Source organism: Vipera berus, assembly GCF_964194415.1.
Source record: "Vipera berus genome assembly, chromosome: 11".
Lineage (NCBI taxonomy): Eukaryota > Metazoa > Chordata > Lepidosauria > Squamata > Viperidae > Vipera > Vipera berus.
The window spans coordinates 12,339,820-12,360,514 of record NC_138214.1 but is presented as its reverse complement, the minus strand read 5'-3'; the positions used below and the strand labels follow the sequence as shown (position 1 = coordinate 12,360,514).

General features: G+C 41.4%; 1 protein-coding gene across 1 annotated transcript in view; it reads left to right on the top strand.

Moving 5' to 3' along the window:
• TENM1 (teneurin transmembrane protein 1) overlaps nt 1-20,695 on the top strand; it is a gene marked incomplete at its 5' end in the record, with an annotated part of 270,481 nt that overhangs the window by 175,987 nt on the left and 73,799 nt on the right. Inside the window, 4 exons of the mRNA XM_081336372.1 lie at nt 5,480-5,696; nt 11,675-11,794; nt 14,515-14,776; nt 15,526-15,793. Coding sequence (XP_081192498.1) covers nt 5,480-5,696; nt 11,675-11,794; nt 14,515-14,776; nt 15,526-15,793 — 867 coding nt within the window. The remainder of the gene's footprint in view (nt 1-5,479; nt 5,697-11,674; nt 11,795-14,514; nt 14,777-15,525; nt 15,794-20,695) is intronic.

Here is a 20,695-nt window from a genome sequence, read left to right as displayed (position 1 = left end):
GTTCCCTGACACCACTGGATGACATCGCCAGGGCTCGCTGCCTTGGAAGAGTGAGGAAAATTCTCAGGGACGACTCACACCCTGGACGGTATCTCTTTACTCTCCTACCATCGGGTAAGAGATACAGGAGTATAGCCAGCCGTACGAACAGGCTGAAAAATAGCTTTTATCCGTGGGCTGTTAGGCTTTTAAATGGGACATAATCTTATGCAGAATTGACTTGGGAGGCCGGTGTGTGGTGTAGTTGGTTCACATAGTGTGGTGGGATGGAGGGTTTGTTGTCACTGTGTGTTGGGGGGAGAGAGCACGGGGGGGGGGAGGCTCAGCTAATCTCAATGTACACATGTTGTACTTTGACAATAAAGGTTTATTATTATTCTCCAATACTATTCCTTTAAATTTTTTTCTGAGGGCCCTTTTTTCTGTCTTTCTCTCCTAATGTGTAGTCAGATATTTTTTTTCTTGTCTGGGTTCTTGTTTTTCCACTGAACGCTTCCACTTTCACTGTTACCTGGATTAAAGCTGGGATGTAATTCTTTACTTTTCTGTGCACTGATGATGTTATCTAGTTTGATAATGAAACGTCTGCAAGAAAACAACCAAGCTCAGAGAACACCAAGGATCCAACATTCCTAGTTTTTCGCCGCCTCCTCCTCCTCCTCCTCCTCCTCCTCCTCCTCCTCCTCCTCCTCCTCCTCCTCCTCCTCCTCTCTCCCAAAGCCCTCTCTCTTCTAGCACTGTTAATGTTACCTGATTTGGTAATCAAACATCTGCAAGAAAACAACCAAGCTCAGAAAGTACCAGGACCCACAGTTACGCCTCTATCTTGAGTCAAGCATTGCCCTGCCCATTAAAACTTTTTTCCTTCCCTCCCTTTTTTCCTTCCATTATTTTGCTCTATCTACCTTTCCTTAAGGGACGCGGTGGCTCAGTGGGTTAGGACGCTGAGCTTGTCGATCAGAAGGTCGACAGTTTGGCGGGTCGAATCCCGAGTGCCGCGTAACAGAGTGAGCGCCTTTTACTCGTCCCAGCTTCTGCCAACCTAGCAGTTCGAAAGCACGTAAAAATGCAAGTAGAAAAATAGGGACCACTACGGTGGGAAGGTAACAGCGTTCCGTGCACCTTTGGCGTCTAGTCATGCCGGCCACATGACCACAGAGACGTCCTCGGACAAGCGCTGGCTCTTCGGCTTTGAAACGGAGATGAGCACCGTCCCCTAGAGTCGGAAACGACTAGCACGCATGTGCGGGGGAACCTTTACCTTTACTTTACCTTTCCTTATTGCTTTCCTTGTTTCAAATGAAATTTTAAATTAGCTTAATAATTAGATCCATGCATACTGTTGCATTCTATTTCTTTCTAGTAAGCCTGTCCCACACCTCTCACTGACCTTGTGCAGAACAATCCAGCATATCTTTTTATATAGTAAATGAAATGCTACTTTTTTTCCCTTTCCAAAGTCTTGCGTATTGCCTGCCTCATCCTTCACTTCCTTCTCCTTATAAACCCTTTTTTCCCCTTCTTGCATTTCCATTCTTCAAACCGAAACCCGTTGGTTAAACCTTCTGTTCCATGCACAAGCCTCATTTTTCTTTCTGTATCATGCGCGTGGAATGCTTTGCCCATAATCTTGAAAAATACTGCTATTGCAAAATATGACTTGCACTTTCTCAAAAGCTCTTTTCCCTTGGGACAGATACTGAATGCTGAATAGAATATAGAATCATGGAAGGGAGCTTGGAGGTCTTCTATTTATTTATTTATTTTATTTATTTATTTATTTAATTTATATACCGCCCTTCTCTCAAGAGACTCAGGGCGGTTAACAGGGCAATACGTAAAAGACAGATACAAAAGTTAAAATTATTAAAACATGATTAAACAATGCCCATAGTACAAATTTAAAATTAAAGTCATAATAACAAACCCACCCCGTCCCATCAGGCCAGGCCCGCTTCCTTAAAGAGATGGGTTTTAAGGTCGCGCCGGAAGGAGCGGAGGTCGGGCGCCATCCGGAGCTCTACCGGAAGATGGTTCCATAAGTCCGGTGCACCCACAGAGAACGCCCTCCCCCTGGGGACCACCAATCGACATTCTTTGACCGGCGGCACCCTGAGGAGGCCCTCTCTGTGGGAGCGTACTGGGCGGAGGGAAGTTGACGCCGGCTGCAGGTGCTCCCTGCTCAAGCAGGAGACCCTATACAATTCCAGACAAGTGGCTGTCTGGTCTCTTCTTAAAAGCTTCCTGTGATGAAGCACCCACAACTTCTGGAGGCAAGCCGTTCCAGCGGTTTAATTGTTCTCACTGTTAGGACGCTTCTCCTTGGTTCTAGGTGGCTTCTCTCCTTGATTTGTTTCCATCCATTGTTTCTTTTCTTGCCTTCTGGTGCTTTGGAAAATAAGTTGTCCCCCTCCTCTTTGTGTCAGCCCCTCAGATATTGGAACACTGCTATCATGTAACCCCTAGTCCTTCTTTTCATCAGATTAGACAAACTCAGTTCCTTCAATGTTCTTCATACGTTTCAGCCTCCAGCACCCTAATCATCTTTGTTGCTCTTTTCTGCACTGTTAGATGTTTCTCAGATTCTCCCTTATTCCCAGGATGCTTGAGAATTTCCTTCATATTTCTCTGGATGAAGCTTTAGAGTTGGAATGGATGGAAGGTCTTATGGGTGTGGTTTGACTAGAAGATGTTATTTCATTATTCCGAAGCCTCCCAGCCTGTCCAAACCTCTGAGGAAGCCTCATGACAACCATTTCCTCGGGAGATCTTATCTTGGGATGTAATGGATCTACCAAAAGCCAAGGGGCTGCATCTGTCTGGAGAAAGAGTTGTCCAATTAGAGAAAGAACATAAGACATCCTATAGCTCAAATAAGTGGAAGAGAATCACACAACTGACATTCCTCCCAAGCTTTCGCCTTTGAAATAAATTCATCAAAAACTCATTCTTATTATTCTGCTTGAATGAGGACTAAGGGAAGAAATGGAGGGCAATTTTTTACTACTTAAAATAGTAGTTTAAATAATTGCCTGAGCGCGGAAGTAAGAAAGTCAGAGAAATGTTATGGAGCTGGTGTCTTCTCTTTCTTATTTTCTCATCCTGCCTCATTTTTCATTCTCTGTTTCATCCTCATATCTGACAGGTTTTTTTTCCTACCTCCTCTGTCTTATTCTCTCTCTCTCTTTTAAGATTATGATCTTAGGAACTGCAGCTACTCTGGAATTCCATCACGCTTTGTGACTTTCTGACAGGCAAAGTCAGTGGCAAAGCCAGGTTCGCTTTACAACCGGGTTATTAACTTAACAAGCGCAGTGAGCAAGCAAAGTCACAAAATGGGGCAAAACTCATTTAACAAGCGTCTCACATAGCAACATAAATTTTGGGCTCAATGGTGGTCATAAGTACTGCCAAAATCAGGTGCGATATGTCTTCCCTTTCTGTTTGTTTGTTTGTTTTTTAAAAAAGGGATTATCTTCCCAAAAATGACTCATCCTTTATTGCACCGGACTGAAGGAGATATCAATTGTAAATCTTTAAAAAAAATGCAGCCCCCATGAAATTCACTCCTGGCTTTAAGTTGTCATTCTCACCAGGATTCTGGAAAGTGAAGAAGTTGATTGTTAAGCGCCGGAGAAATCAGGAGATTCAGGCAGCTGATATGAGCATAAAGATTTATTGCAAGCTGAAGTTCTCTACAAGAATCTGAGCTACTAACGGTCAAGGGAAAATAGCGGGACTGTTAAGAAAGGAATAATAAAAAAGAAAGGAATTCATTTAGGGCTTGATTTAGATAACTTGTGGGCATGCAGGAACTTATGAAACATTTGACGCCTCCCTCCTGCTCAGGCTGGACATCTCCTACATAGATAGGTGTCAAGTTTCCAATGTATGGGCTTTTCAAGTGACTCTGAGGCATTGTTTACCTTAAAAGTCCTTTATTAGGCTAATACACCGGCAAATGCTTGCTCGAAGGAATCTGGAATCTGAAATCTCCTCCCCTTGCACAATATATTAAAACACAATTCTCCACCTTTCTAATTTTGTCATTAATCATATTCTCCAATTAATTTAAAGAATCAGTTTCCCTTATCTTCTTTAGAGAGACAAATGGCCTTGAAAGTGCATTCCTACTCTTCCCTCCCCCCAATTTTAAACTAAAACAATACACAAGTCTTAAAGCAATACACAAGTTTAACATATGAAATAGCTACTTCTTCATCTCTTGTCAAGCAATGACATTCGATGTTAGCAGCATTGACAATAGGTTCACCCATCATGTAGGACTAGACTAAAAAATGGTTGGGGAGTTTGTACACTGTGTGTTATGAAACACAGGGCATTGTGCTAAGCCATAATATGACTTTTTCAGACCATTTAGTAGAATGTTTATTCTCGTCTATGACTGTAATAAAGATTTGATTTGATCGGAATTGAATTAGCATGTAATTGAAGCACAATTAATTTTGTAAACCCAAGTTTAGGGCTCGGCATGTAGTGTTAATACAGCCAGTGTGGGTCATAACATGTGCTTTGCGTTCTGCAGGAAATAATGGTTCTAGTCTACCTCTGATATTACCATCTATAGTTCTGACTACAGTGTAGTTTACTCTTAGCTTATTCATACTTGCTTCAAGATGTGGAAAGTCCATATCTTCTAGTTAAGCATGTCTAAAAAGTTTGAAGAGGATGAGAAGCAATTGCTATAGATGGAGAGGTCAAGGGAATGCGTAGTGCAGAAAGATCTTATGTTCTCCTACCAGTTTTAATTTAATTTGAAGTATTTTTTATCCCATTTATATCCCGCCCTTTTCCGAAGACTCAGGGCGGCTTACAATCTAAGAAGCACAAATCAATGTGCTTAGCAATAGCCTTCATTCTATGTATATGCCTGCTTATTAGGGCTTTCGCCCCCCCCCCAAGCGGCATTATTACAAAGTCAGCTTATTGCCCCCAACAATCTGGGTCCTCATTTTACCTACCTCGGAAGGATGGAAGGCTGAGTCAACCTTGAGCCCGGTGGGACTCGAACCTGCACTAATTGCAGGTAGCTGGTGTTACTTAAGGAGGCATTAGCCCACTGCTCCATCAAAGGAAAAAAAAGTTTCAGTAATATTCTCATAGGTGGAACGTGGTGTTCTTACATTTATTTAACAATGAGATAGTCAAAGGTTGAACATGATCAAGCTGATTTAAACCCCAAGGACACATCCTTCTTATGTGCCCTTTTTCAATAAGACTCATCAATTAAGGGAAAGTCCTGCCTTTGAGAAATGGTTTAGATTTGATGGAGAAATTTAGAAAGCGGTTCATGTCCAGCTTGAATCTTCTCCTTGGACTTCATCCAGACACACAAACCTGTGTTTGCACACTTGTCATTTGATTAAAAAAAATGGGTTACATTTCTGAGCATTCAACCATTTTGTGTTTTTTAAAATCTCTTCTGCAGTGTGTCTTTCTGATTTCCCCCCTTTTTCAGATGGTTTGACAGACTGTGTGGATCCTGATTGCTGTCAGCAGAGTTATTGCTTCTCCAGCCCTCTCTGCCAAGGGTCTCCTGATCCTCTGGACCTCATTCAGCAAAGTCAACCTCCCTTCTTGCAGCACTCACCAAGACTCTTTTATGACAGGATCAAGTTTCTGATTGGCAAGGAGAGCACTCATGTCATTCAAGGCGATGTCTTATTTGAGAGCAGGTAAGTCCTTCCCTCCCTCTTATATCACAGACATTTTTTTTGTGAGTAGCACAGCCAGCCAGGGACTTCTTAGATGTACCCAGGGACCTTTGATTATTAGCCATTTTTTCCTGGTTTCTTGAATGTTACAGTTGATCATCTATGGACATTCTCAATCATCCAGGTCATGGTTGTCCCAAAGGTGCTTTTCCAAAAGGCACGTGGACTTTCTTGGATTCTTTTCTTTGAAAATGTTTCCCTTCTCACCCAAGAAGCTTCTTCAGTTCTGACAGAATGCTGGGAAATAGAAGGATTTATATTCGTTGCAGTCATCCGGTCATTGTCCAGAATGTGAACAGAGAGGACCACTGGTTTGAGCATCTATCAAAGACCTCTTTGATAGATGGTCAAAGAGGCCATCTATGTTAAAAATTGAACAACGTCTCTCAACACAGGGGGAGGGAATATGACATCACCTGTCTCCTGTCTACCACAAAGTCCTTTCGACAGTCCCAAGAAGGTTCCACACCTGTTTGCACTCCGATTCAGGTGACCCGGAGAGGACAGTTAAAGCCCCAAGTGGCCTTGATAACTCTCGGGAGAGCTAGTGAGTGACCTTCAGAGTGCTCAGCATCGGATGACTGCGAAGGAATAGAAATCCTTCTATTCCCCACCATTCCGTCAGAACCGAAGAAGCTTCTTGGATGAGAAGTGAAGTGTTTTCAAAGAAAAACCAAAAAAACAACCCCATGAAAGTCTGGTTGTCTTTTGGAAAATCATCTTTGGGATACAGTTGTTCAAGATTGGTTTCTGTGTTTCTACCCCTTCGTGTGCGGTTGGCTTAAGGAGTCTCAGGAGCTGCCATTCCCACATATCTGCCAGATTGGGGGGGGGAAGTATCTTGAGATTATTACATCTTTGCTTTACTTTCTTTCGTACTGTGGATGTGCAGGAACCATGCAATCTAGCTCCGTGCCCTAATATGGAACGTTGGTCATTACTTGACCCAGATTGCTAGAATGATGATCTGATCCAGTTTGTAGCTTGGGCTTGGAGCAAGATTTAGGCGGGGGGAGTATTTTCTCCTCCCATAACCTAGAAAAACATAAATGTCTCTCCTTGTTTCTTTCCTTTGTCTTTCAATTCATTCCGAGAATGTAGAGCTCCACAGAAAAGCGAAAGGTGATGTTTTAAAACTACCTATCTTTAAAATCTGAAGTTCTCTCAACTTTGAAATTAACTGTAGCCCCAAAACGCCATGATGTGGTTATCCAGGAATAGCCTAATCTCTAGCATCCCTTTGATTATGAATATACCTTTCACTTAGTCTTTTTTTTTTACTTCTCTACCAGGTGATACATAAATGAGAGGTATTGTTTGGTGCAACTGCCATGAATGTACTACTTCATACTTTCCCAGATCCAGATAAAACCCCTATTTTATATGCACACAATAAAATTATAAATGTTGAATGAATAACTTATTCGAGGTAATATTCTCAACAAGAGGAAACGAACAAATATCACTAAAGCTCTTGAGTTTATCTGTCTGGAATGGTTAATGCAATGAATTGTATGTTTTTAAGCAAAGTGGTCTTGTCATAATTTCCGCACCAGAAGTGCACTTCAGAAATTAATATCTCGTGTGCTGATAGCTAATGAATGCTGGAAATGTGTTCGATAGCAAACAATGAGCAAGACACTTTGAGTGCTACGCAGTAGACACGGGGTAGATAGATGGGTGGAGGAATGCATTAATAAAGTTAATGCCTTATTACTAATAATAAATAAATAGACATAAGCAAATAAATAGTGTAAATAAATAGCCAACACTAAATCACTTTGTTTACCATGAAAGCCACAAACCTGAATTTTCTATTCTTATTGCAATCTACTCTGGAATGTGTTGGGAAGCTCTGTTTATGATATGAGGTCTTACTTTAGATAAGTAGAGTTGGCCCTACGTAGTAGATTTTAAATGTTTGTACCAGCACCACCGGTATACGACCCACTATTTTCTAACATGTTTTTTTTTATGAAGAGGTCAAAATTTTGTAAGCTGGAGGACAAAATTAGAGGGAATCAAACATCATTAGTCGTAATTATGTTGTGGTGAACGGTTTTGGTTGCCAGAATATTAAAAAAAAGATGTTGAGAGTCTAGAAAGAGTACAGAGAAGAGCAACAAAGATGATTTAGGGGACTGGAGGCTAAAACATATGAATAACAGTGGGTATGTCTAGTCTGTAGAGGACGCGGTGGCTCAGTGGGTTAGGACGCTGAGCTTGTCGATCAGAAGGTCGGCAGTTTGGCGGGTCGAATCCCGAGTGCCGCGTAGCAGAGTGAGCGCCTGTTACTCGTCCCAGCTTCTGCCAACCTAGCAGTTCGAAAGCACGTAAAAATGCAAGTAGAAAAATAGGGACCACGACGGTGGGAAGGTAACAGCATTCCATGCGCCTTTGGCGTCTAGTCATGCCGGCCACATGACCACAGAGACGTCCTTGGACAAGCGCTGGCTCTTCGGCTTTGAAACGGAGATGAGCACCGGCCCCTAGAGTCGGAAACGACTAGCACGCATGTGCGGGGGAACCTTTACTTTACCTTTATGTCTAGTCTGATGAAGAGAAGGACGAGGGGTGACATAATAGCAGTCTTCCAATATCTCAGGGGCTGCCACAAAGAAGAAGGAGTCAAGCTATTCTCCAAAATGCCCGAAGGCAGGACCAGAAGCAACAGATAGAAACTAGACAAGGAGACAAGCAACCTGGAATTAAGGAGAAACTTCCTGACAGTGAGGACAATTAACCAGTGGAACAGCTTGTCTCCAGAAATCGTGGGCGCTCCATCACTGGAGGTTTTTAAGAAGAGACTGGACAATCACTTGTCTGAAATGGTGCAGGGTTTTCTGCCTCAGCAGGGGGTTGGACTAGAAGACCTCCGAGGTCCCTTCCAACTCTGTTATGCCATTATAATATTTGAAGGTGGCAGCAAGGTTGTTTTCAGTTCTCTCCCCTGAACTGCATTGCCCATTTGCAGATTTATTTCTTTAGCATTTGATCACTCATTTGCAGAGCTTGTAGGCCACTTGGCTGAACTTCTGCGCTTGGACCAGTTTCTCTCAACCTCTTTGGCATCTCTGAAACTTTATTGTTCTCATCCGGTCATCTATGGAGCTGCAGAGGTGTTCTTTTTCTTCCTCTTCTTTTTCAAAGAGATTTAAAAGCATATATTTATAGTGCCCTTCGTGGCCTATTTCCGCCGGTGGTTTTCAATGCAAATTAAAATGTGTTCTCCTGTATCTTTATGTAATTGTCTGCTTATTTACTGCTTCCCCACCATGTTTTTGCTAAAAGATTTCAAGGCAGCATCCCAGGAAGCGAACAGCAAATGATGAAAATGATCTAAAACGAGAACGCCACCCAAAATATCAAAAAGGGAAATAAATACTATGAGCTCTTACATTGGGCCAAGTTAAAAAAAAAACTGTGTCTTGGTCCTTTCTGTAGAGAAGGGGATTTCAGAAAAGGGGTTCTATAATAATAATAATAATAATAATAATAATAATAATAATAATAATAATAATAATAATAATAATAATAATAATAATAATAATAATAATAATAATAATAATAATAATACAGACAGATCGCCATTTGGAACACAACACGCCAGATATCACAGTCATAGAGAACCGAAGCGTACAATTGATTGATATCGCTGTACCAGGAGATGCCAGAGTCAAAGAAAAAGAACTGGAAGAAATTACGAAATACCACGACCTGGCCATTGAAACTGCGCGATTATGGATGAAACGTGTAACACTGACACCCATTGTCATTGTGGCACTGGGAACTATGTCCAAAAACTTTGCAAAATACATCAAGAAATTGCAGCTTCCTGAAATAACTCCAGCAAAGCTACAAAAAAGTGCGCTACTCGGAACATCTTACATTTTAAGGAGATACCTGGTTGATGCCTAGGATGCTGGCAGCAGCCCGTGTCAACCATTAGTGCCAGTCAATTTGAGTGTTCAGTTGACTGAGTTTCATGTTTTATGAATAAAAGTTTTATATAGTAATAAAAAAAGTTGGAAGGGACTTTGGAGGTCATCTAGTCCAATCCCCTGCTCCGGCAGGAAACCCTATAGCACTTCAGACAAATGGCTGTCCAGTCTCTTCTTAAAAACTTCCAGTATTGGGAGTATTGGGAGCATCCACAGCTTCTGGAGGCAGGTTGTTCCACTGGTTAATTGTTCTAACAGTCAGGAAGTTTCTCCTTAGTTCCTGGTTGCTTCTCTCCTTGATGAGTTCACGCCATCTTTTGAGGTGGGATGGCTGAATCGCAACCACCCCTTTTATAAAGCAAACACTGAAACATGGGCTTAAATAAACCATTTGAAAATCCAGCACAAAACAACCTTCCCAGCATTTCAAATCCAACATCCCACTTAAAATAGAAACTTTTAAAGTACTACAGAGAGTGGGAAACACCTGAACTCGATATACAAATGATGAGGTACTGCATAAATATAAATTGAAGGCGAAAGTTTTCATAAGCTGTCTCCATATCTTTTTAATGAGTTGCCTGGTTTTGCCCTATTTCTGCCACTGTGCAGAAGCTGTCCATGTCAGTTTGAAATGTTCGTGTCTCAACTTGTACTTCGTATTTACCCTATTAGACACCAACTTGTGATTTTTGTATAGGTGCATGTGTGTGTGTTTGTCTGGCTGAGCTGTGAATGCCACAGCAATCACAAGACAGAAAAGTACAAGATAAAACTGACAATGTGCTTTGTCTAACCAGTTGCATCTTATTTATTTATATTTGCAGGGGGAGACCACATTTTGAAACAGAACAACTCTGTTCTGTTCAGAACCACAAACGAGGCAACTTTGACAACAATGTGTCAAAACTAAAACAACAATAATCTTGTACAGGAAAGGCTGAAATAGTACTGTCAGGGACACACCAGGTGACTTTTATAAGCCAAGATTATCGCTAGAAACGGCTGCCACTTAGCCAGTGATCCTTGTTCTCAAAAACAGTTAAGAGTTTTAATCATTGGCTTTTAGGTTTTCATTTAGTGTAAAGTGAACATTCTTAACACTACATGAGAATTAGAACATGTAGCTATCATTTTCGAAGAAGATGCTGGTTTATTTGCCAGTTGTCACCCTAATAGTAATTGTGGGGTCCTTAGTTCCTAGCCAGTTTAATGCGCACACCAATCCATACTCAAAATCCTGCTTTGACTTCAAAATTGATAAATCTGCATAGTTCCACTGCTTATAACAATGACTTTGAGTGATGTTTGATGCTCATTGAGCCTGGCTGTTTTCTTGCAGACATTTCATTATCCAACTAAATAACATCATCAGAGATAAAAGGGAGTGAGGTTTGCTCTCTGTTTATATACAAGTAGTTTGCCTTGAGTAAATAATTAACTCTCAGTCCAAGTGAAAAGTCTTCTGTGTGAGATGTGTGAGGTGTATATATATAGGAAGCTGAAGCCACCAGCCTGAGGATGACGGATGGCATTCCGTCGAAACGTTGCTCCTACACCTTCAATTCTACACGGGGAAAAAACCCGAATGACCAAAGATCCATATATATATATGGGTTAAAAAGAAACTTTGTTGGTAAAGAGAGAGAGAGAGAGATATCTGTGGCAAGAAGGAAGGGAGAAAGCAAGAAATTAGAGAAGTGAAACATGGTTGAATTCTGTCCCACTCAGCCTCAACCTAGGCCCAATAAAAAGAATCATCTTCCTTGCATTTTGTCCTGAGCTTCTGTAGGTGGCCACAACATTCAGAACTAGGTGAACAAGGAGGTGAAAAGAGAGTAGCCCAAGAAAGGAGAAAAGAGGACAGTGCTATATGAGATGAGCTTCCTGTAGACTTGCATCATACTGGTTGTGAAATATATTATGCCAATAGTGTGTGTCAGTTGTGTCTATCTTAGCATCTTTCTTCATGGCCACCTCACTCTTTTGTCCACCTAGACGTGCTTGTGTTATCCGAGGACAAGTGGTAGCAGTTGATGGAACCCCTCTGGTTGGGGTCAATGTGAGTTTCCAGCATCACAGTGATTATGGCTACACCATCAGCCGACAGGATGGAAGGTAAATGATTGTTGCTTTCATGTCTTCCTCTAATGTTTATTTTCTTGGGGGAATTTTTTTAATTAAGGAATTCGGGGAACAGGTTGAAAGCAGATGGAGGGGTGAGGATTGAAGCCCAAGAGAACTTTGTCGAGTTCATGAATGAACGACTCAGCAGCACATATATAACAACAACAGTTGAACATCATCGGCATTGACAACCTCCTCATCAGTCAATTGCAAAAGGCAGCTTTACTTGAAACAGCTTGCATCCTGCAATGATACTTGCAATATTATTAAAACAAAAATCTGTCTCTCTCATCAGGATGGACTTGATAGCTGGGTAAAAATGCCAAATCCACTCTAAACATCTGGCCGAGTGTGTGGCCAACCATCATAACAATTACATTAAACTTGAATGTAAATTAGACTTATGCCACCTGATTCTAAGGAATCTGAATCATAATAAGAATAGATGACTCAATTGACTGACAACTGATTAATGAATGGATTACATATAAAAGATTCTGTATGTCCAAAATGCAGTACTGTAAGATAGATAATAGATGATGATGATAGATGGATGAATAGATGATAGATAGATAGATAGATAGATAGATAGATAGATAGATAGATAGATAGATAGATAGATAGATAGATAGTTAGATAGATGGAAGGAAGGAAGGAAGGAAGGAAGGAAGGAAGGAAGGAAGGAAGGAAGGAAGGAAGGAAGGAAGGAAGGAAGGAAGGAAGGATGATGGGGGGAATAAATAGGTAGACAGAGAGACAGACATAAGAGTATAATAAGTGCAAATGACTCCACAGCAGAATGAAAATTTCTTTAGGTTGTGGATTGTAATCTGTCAATCCAGTGTTGTTAGATATATGTTCTTTGACCTGCAAGTCTAGGGCTAAGAGGCAGGGACTTGCCCAAATTCATTCAACTGGCTTCCATGCCTAAGCAAGGATTAGAATTTGGTTTTCCCACTCCTAGTCCAGCATCATAACTGCTGCATCATATACACACATAATTACACATGCACATAGACATATATACACACATCTATATGGTTTTTTCCCCCTTCTCTTCCTTGTGCAGTAACGCATCTGAACCAAAGGAAGTAAATAAAATCTCAACCTAGCCCTGAGATTAAAATTGGCTGATTAAATGAGGGACCTACCAATTAATCGGTTCAACCAATTAAAGCTCACAGAGGCAGAAAAAGCTCATGTTCAAAAATTTCATGCTTTTGTTCCTGCTTATTGCAATGTAAATACTCTAAAACTGAGAGTAAAAAATTCATAGCTGTGAGTGTAAGCAATGAAGCTAGTCATTCTCTCTCTCTCTCTCTCTCTCTCTCTCTCTCTCTCTCTCTCTCTCTCTCTCTCTCTCTCTCTCTCTCTCTCTCTCTCTCTCTCTCTCTCTCTCTCTCTCTCCTAGTTAGACATGGGCCATCAGCTGTAAGAGAATTCTGGGTGGGTGGGTGGGTGAGAGAGAGAGATTTAGAGATTTTGAAGGATCAGAGTTGCAAGTAATCTTTTTATTCCTCACTGTATATAATCTATGTAATGTTTGGGAAATTTGGTGGATTATACATAATTAAGTCTAACTCTTTACCAGCATTCATTACCAGGGAAGATTTCCATAAGAAGTGCATCCAGTCATAAAGTAAAGAAGTCTTATTTGTGCCAACTTACTTTAAATGACAATATTAAAATCATAAGACAATAAGTAGCTCTTTATCTGCTCTACGCTTTTCTGGAATTCAGAAGACTTCATTCTATCACTACCTACTGACTCTTAGTAAAAAGCACAGTGTTTGGGGGTTTCTTTCTTTTGTGTGGGTCATGCAGTTTTGGCTACCCAAATGGAGGCATTCAAACCATGATCATCAGGAATATAAGCTATCACATGAAAACTCATGGTAGATGACACAGGCAAGTGTCTCTTTCAAATTACCTTCAGGCATTGACCTCCAAACTGTTTAGCTCAGAGTTCCCATTGATTTTTGCTATGCGAGCAGCCTAGCAACTACTAAAGACAGACGTTTACTACAAGTAGTATCAGACTTCCCTCATCTGCTTCTTTCCAGAATTGTTGGAATTAATTGCCTAAGTCAATTTTATTTTGGTCGATGATCAAGAACTTGTGTTAAAACATAATTAGAAAAGAAAAAGAGTGCTCAGACTTACATCAGCTGTCGTCTCGTGTTCACCGTGACAGGACAAAATTGTATAGTTTCACATCTAAGAGAAGGAGGTTCACGTAAACACTATCTGTTCTTGAGTGTTGATGCAATAAAATGAGATATTTCTGTTCAAGATCTCTTTTTAGAAGTTATGATAGCATATGACAAGTTATTTTGGTCCTCCTGGATCATCTTAGGTGGCTATTCCCAACTAGTAGGGTGCAAAAGATATCTATGGAGATTTTCAGTCATCCAGGTCTTGGATGGTGTTTTTTTCCCCAAAAGGCAACTGGACTTTTGTTTTTTTCCTGAAGTCATTTCGCTTCTCATCCAAGAAGCTTCTTCCATTCAGAACTGAAGAAATTTCTTGGGTGAGAAGTGAAATGTCTTCAAGGAAAAAAGAAAGAAAGTCCAGTTGCCTTTTGGAGGGGGTGGGGTGTAAAGCACCTTTGGTGCAGAAGATACTTAATAGAAGAGCTTAAAAACCTAATGGGGTAGTTTTGGTTCCAAATGGTCTCCCGGTAAATCAAATGGTTTTATATTGTTTTTCAGTTTTGATCTAGTGGCTGTCGGAGGCATCTCAGCCACCCTGATCTTTGATAGATCACCTTTTCTTCCGGTGAAAAGGACTCTTTGGCTGGCCTGGAATAGGTTTATTGTGGTAGACAAAGTGGTCATGCAAAGGACAGAGGCAGAACTGCCCATCTGTGACGTCAGTAGCTTCCTCAGCCCGAATCCAATCGTCATCCCTTTTCCTCTGACAACATTTGGAGGATCGTGTCCAGAAAGAGGAACAGTCATACCTGAATTACAGGTAAGAGAGATGGAAACGTTGTCATCCTTTTATTGAGAAAAGAACAGAAATGGGGATTCCTGGGGCTCTCTGAGCTTGGTTGTTTTCTTGTAGACGCTTCATTACTCATACTAGGTAACACCATCAGTGATGGTGGAGAGTGGGGTTTTTTTCTCAACTTATCTTCTCGTGGCTCCCCATGTCACTGTTGGTGGGAGTGGTCTCTGTGGGAAGGAACAGACAAGTGTTCATATAGGCTTCTTGGTCTATCTAAAGATTGTCTCTTGAATTGATTTATTGATTAAATTTATGAGATGCTGCCCGTCTCACTTTCAGTGTGATTCTGCTGCCCGTCTCACATTCAGTGTGAGTGGTGTGCAGTGAAAACAATAAGTAAAAATTCTTGACATTAATTCATCCATTATAAAGGTTAATAAATTACGGTAGTGACTTTAATATGTACAGAAATATAGTTTATTTTATTTATGACATTTATATGCACCCATCTCATTGTAAAAATGACTCTGGATGCTTTCCAAAATTCCTAGATTCATCAGGAATTCTGGGAGTTGAAGTCCACAAGTCATAAAGGAGCCAAGGTTCACCAGCCCTGCTCTAGGCTATCTTTAAAGCTACCTGTGAACACAGCTCTGTTTGTGGCAGTGAATTCCTTGTGTATTAACATTATCTCAGTCACCAGAGAAGCCCAACCTGATAGATTCTGACAAGATTTGTTGTGATGTTAACATGCACAACTCATTTTCCCCCAGGTGGTCCAGGAGGAAATATCTTTTCCTTCCAGCTTTGTGAAGCTGAGTTACCTGAGTAGCAGAACCTCAGGATATAAAACCTTGCTACGCATCGTCTTGACGCATTCTACGATCCCTCCTGGCATCACCAAAGTGCATCTCACTGTCACAATTGAAGGGCGGCTGGCTCAGAAATGGTTTCCGGCTGCCGTCAACCTCATCTATACTTTTGCATGGAATAAGACGGATATTTATGGACAAAAAGTATCCGGCTTGGCAGAGGCAACAGGTACGTCTGCTTTAACAAGGCTATTGTGGGTGTGTTACAGGGATGTGAGCTAGCTCTGCTTTGATGCTAAGGGGCCGTGGGGATGCTGCGACGGCGGTAAGTGTGAAAAATGTTCGGATGTCATTTTGTTCCACGCCGTTCTAACTTTGAATGGTCACTGAGCAAAGGCTTTTAAGTCGAGAACTACCTGTATTTTGAATTCAGACAGGGAAAGCCTACCTTACCCCTTCATTGGCAGTGACCCGTTCATATGTTTGTGTGTCTAGGGATGCACCAAGGAAACACAAACCAGCCTACATAGATTCTGCTCTGGGTCGCATGATGGGGGAGGGGCCTTTAATAGAGAAATCAGGGATTGTGTAAGCCTCTGCCCAGCTGATCCTTCCACGGGGATGCATTAGAGGATTTAGTTTCTGGGATGTTTCTCTTCTTAACTCCCAGCCAGATGTGGCACTCCATTTTTAGACTCTACATTTCTTTGGCTGGGTTCTTCCATGATTCCAAAGTTTCTCACATTCTGTTCAATTTTGGGAGGGTTTTCACGTCATGGACTAAACAAGGCAGAGTTCCCAAGCCATTTTTCATAATTTTTCCAACATCCGTTGAGTTGGAAAAGAAAAGAAAAGGAAAAGGGCCCTTGTGGAAAGGGAAGTATTGAGTTTAGAAATGTTCAGTTTGATTGTTTGGGGCACCCTTCAGAAGGAGAGCATGCCCAACCTTTGGAGAAATACAGGCAGCAGGAGGCTGATTAAGGCTGCTTTAATAGTGTGTGCATTTTATTTTAATATTACAGGCATCTTCCACTGATTTTATTAAAGCTTCCCACTTCGTCCTCATGGTTTCTGTTGGTGTCACCTCTCATCCATCACAGTCGTGGCCACCCTGTGAAATTATTATGGATCATACACACGCCAAGCACTTTGTAAATGAAATGTTCCAATTTCGAATCTTAACACAGCTATCTCCAACTCTCGAAATGAATCTTTCTGATTTCACTCAATGTCTTAGATATCTTGCATCGAGTGACATAGAGATGGAGCTCTCACTTTACATTGAGGAGGCTGAAAGTTTGATCCTAGGTAGCAGGAGATATTTCTCTCTCTGGGCGCAATGAGTAATGGTCTGCTGTGAACTCCACATAGGCATCAGGAAGGGCATCCAGCCAGTAAACACGCAAGGTCCGTTCAGTCATCCCGATTCCACCCCCGTGCAAGGGCCTACAGGGTCCTTAAAAAAAAAGATATATTCCATCATTGAACCTGGAAATAGAGGCTGGAATGCCTATGCCAAAGCCGGCTGTTCCAAACGCAGTAGATTTAATGTACAGGTAGTCCTCGATTTAACAGCAGTTCATTTAGTGACCATTCCAAGTTACAACAGCAAAGAAAAAAGTGACGTATGACCTTTTTTCACAAGTACAACCACGTCGTGTGATCAAACTTTCAGGCTCTTGCCAACTGACTCATGTTTATGACGGCTGCAGCGTCCCGGCCTCGCTGGTTCACCTTTTTGCGACCTTCTGCCAAGCAAAGCCAATGGGGAAGCCAGATTCACTTAACAACCAAGGTTATCTAACTTAACAAGGCCAGTGATTCGCTTAAACAAGTGTGGCAAGAAAACTCGTAAAACGGAGCAAAATTCATTTAAACAAACGTCTCCCTTAGCTACAGAAATTTTGGGCTCAGTTGGGATTGTAAGTGAAGGACTACCTGTACTTCCAATGCATGAGTACACACACACACACACAGAGAGAGAGAGAGAGAGAGAGAGAGAGAGAGAGAGAGAGAGAGAGAGAGAGAGAATTCTCTTACAGCTGATGGCCCATGTCTAACTAGAAGCGAGTTGGACTGCTTTGATTTGCAGAGAAATTTCTCAGTTCCATGCTGTTCATACTTTTCTCCATCTCTTCCCCTTTTGACAAACTTCCCTGCATGTCATATGCTGAGCAGATTTGATCATAGGTATCCAGCCGCTGAACCCCACGTGTCAGCTCCTTAGATTAACGTTTCTAACTGGCAGTCAAGGTTATTGAGGTCCGGAGAACACACACACACACACACACACACACCCTCACCATGCTGCGCCTTGCAGTCTTATTTACCTGTTTCTTTCCTTTGAAGAAACATACTTCTTGACCTATACCTCAGAGGTATTTGAAAATCAGAATCAAGCCATGTGCTGCCACCTGGAGGAAACCGTGGAAAATTTGACAGGATTATTTTGGAAAGCAGGAACAGTACTCTCGCGAGGAGGAAGTGTTTGCTTGCTCTTTGTATTAAAAAAAAAGAGAGAGGTGTTGTTGTTGTTTTTTTCCCTTCTCTGCTGCATCAACCAACACAACTACCAAGCTGTTGCAAACGGAGAAGGAAAGAGATGCAAAGCGAAACCAGGAATCCTTTGCCCCAGTGTTTCTCAAGCTTGACCACATCAAACCGTGTCAACTTCAGTTCCCAGAATTCCCCAACCAGCTGTGTGTGTGCTGGCTTTGGAGTTCTGGGACTTAAAGTCTACAACGCTTGAAGTGGTCAAAGTTGAGAAACGCTGCTTTACTGCATTTTTTTCCCTTTCACTTTTTTCCTTTCTTTATCTGTAATTACATCCTGTTGTTTTATGTAACAATCACACCACCACTATAAACACTTTGCATATTTCGAGTCCTGGTGGTTTCATTGACCTATCTGCAGAAGGTTGTCAACATTTGGAATATTTATTTCACTTCACGGTTATAATTTTCCAGCATGATCTCTGTTTTGCTTTTTAGGAGAACCAGAATCGGCTAAGTGGTCCTACTTGATTGGATCATGTATATAACATTAAAACAATACAGTCAACTGTTTTATAATAATCAATAAGAAAAGCCCCAAGTCTTGCATAGATTATATAACCACCCATTGAAGATCCTTCATGCAATAAAGCCAGGAGTTTCCGTAACTTTTTGGATGAGGGCAAAGTACTTGTAGATCTTAAATGAGCCGTGGTGGTGCAGTGGTTAGAACGTGGTACTGCAGGCTACTTCTGCTGACTGCCAGCTGCCTGCAGTTCGATTCTCACCGGCTCAATGTTGACTCAGCCTTCCATCCTTCCGAGGTTGGTGAAATGAGGACCCAGATTGTTGGGGACAAGAGGCTGACTCTGTAAACTGCTTAGAGAGGGCTGTAAAGCACTGTGAAGCGGTATATAAGTCTAAGTGCTGTTGCTATTAAGTGACACTATTAGCACAGGAGGAGATAGGAAGCATTCCAGCATCTGAAACTATAACAGTCCAGAAATTCAGGGAAAGTTGAAAACAAAAGCTCAGAAAGTAGGCTGAACCACAGGTAGTTCTTGACTTTGAACCACAATTGAGCCCAAAACTTACGTTGCTAAGTGAAATCATTGTTAAGTGATTTTTGCCCCATTTTACGACCTTTCTTGCCACAGTTATTAAGGGGAATCACTGCAATTGTTAAGTTAACAAAGCGGTTGTTAATTGAATCTGGCTTCCCCACTGACTTTGCTTGTCAGAAGGTTGTAAAAGGTTATGCAACCATCATAAATATGACACAGTTGTCAAATGTCCGAATTTTAATCGTGGCCATGGAGATGCCACAACAGTCGTGTGAAAAACTGTTTTCAGTGCCATTGTAATTTTGAACAGTCACTAAACAAATGGTTGTAAGTTGAGCACTACCAGTATAATCAAGATGGCTGCTCTACAACAGCTCAGGGTGAAAAGCAGCCAAAATATACATTCCACATTCCAGATCTAAAAAGGTCAGGAAAGACACTGACATGGCATCTTCCTAGATTTCTCAATCAAGCAGATTTTGACTTCAGTTCCTCCTTATAGACTTTTTCTGGTTCTCACAGTTGACATTTAACCAGAGTTTCCCACCAATGTGTCCTCATCCCAGGGGAATAAATTATAATTAGCCAGCTGCAATTTAGAGCCCTGATTGAATTAAGAAAGTTTTGACTCAGCACAGTCAGATTTCTAGTGCAGATGTGTGAGATTGCGGGAAAGCTGGAGGCAGATGACTTGACAGATTATCTCATAAACAGCAATTCAGTCCAGGGGAAGAGACATCTGGGAGAAAATGTTCACTGAAGCCCCACCTTAATTAACTCATTATAAAAAAGGCTTAAGAAAATCCTATTACAGTTTCCTGGATTTTATATGTACACCAGAGCAGAGATAGATGGATGGATGGATGGATGGATGGATGGATGGATGGATGGATGGATGGATGGATGGATAGATAGATAGATAGATAGATAGATAGATAGATAGATAGATAGATAGATAGATAGATAGATAGATAGATAGATAGATGATGGATGGATGGAAGGAAGGAAGGAAGGAAGGAAGGAAGGAAGGAAGGAAGGAAGGAAGGAAGGAAGGATGATGGGAGGAATAAATAGGTAGACAGAGAGACATAAGAGTATAATAAGTGCAAATGGGAGAGGGAGAGAGACAGACAGACAGACAGACAGACAGACAGACAGACAGATAGATAGATAGATGCAGGCAGACGAGAGAGAGAGACATTAGATTCCTTCCTTCCTTCCTTCCTTCCTTCCTTCCTTCCTTCCTTCCTTCCTTCCTTCCTTCCTTCCTTCCTTCTACACGGGGCTTGAAAACAGGCTGTGCGTCTTTCCCATTCTTGTCTTCACCTAAAATATATAGATAGATAGAGGCAGGCAGACAAGAAAGAGACATTAGATTCCTTCCTTTCTTCCTTCCTTCTACACAGGGCTTGAAAACAGGCTGTGTGTCTTTCCCATTCTTGTCTTCACCTAAAATATCAGAAGACTGTATGTCAAACTTTACTGTGATTCAGCGAAGTAAGTCTATTTCCAAACATTCCACAGCTAAGAGCTATTACCATTTTATGTTGAAGAGAGATAGGTGGTTAACCCTGA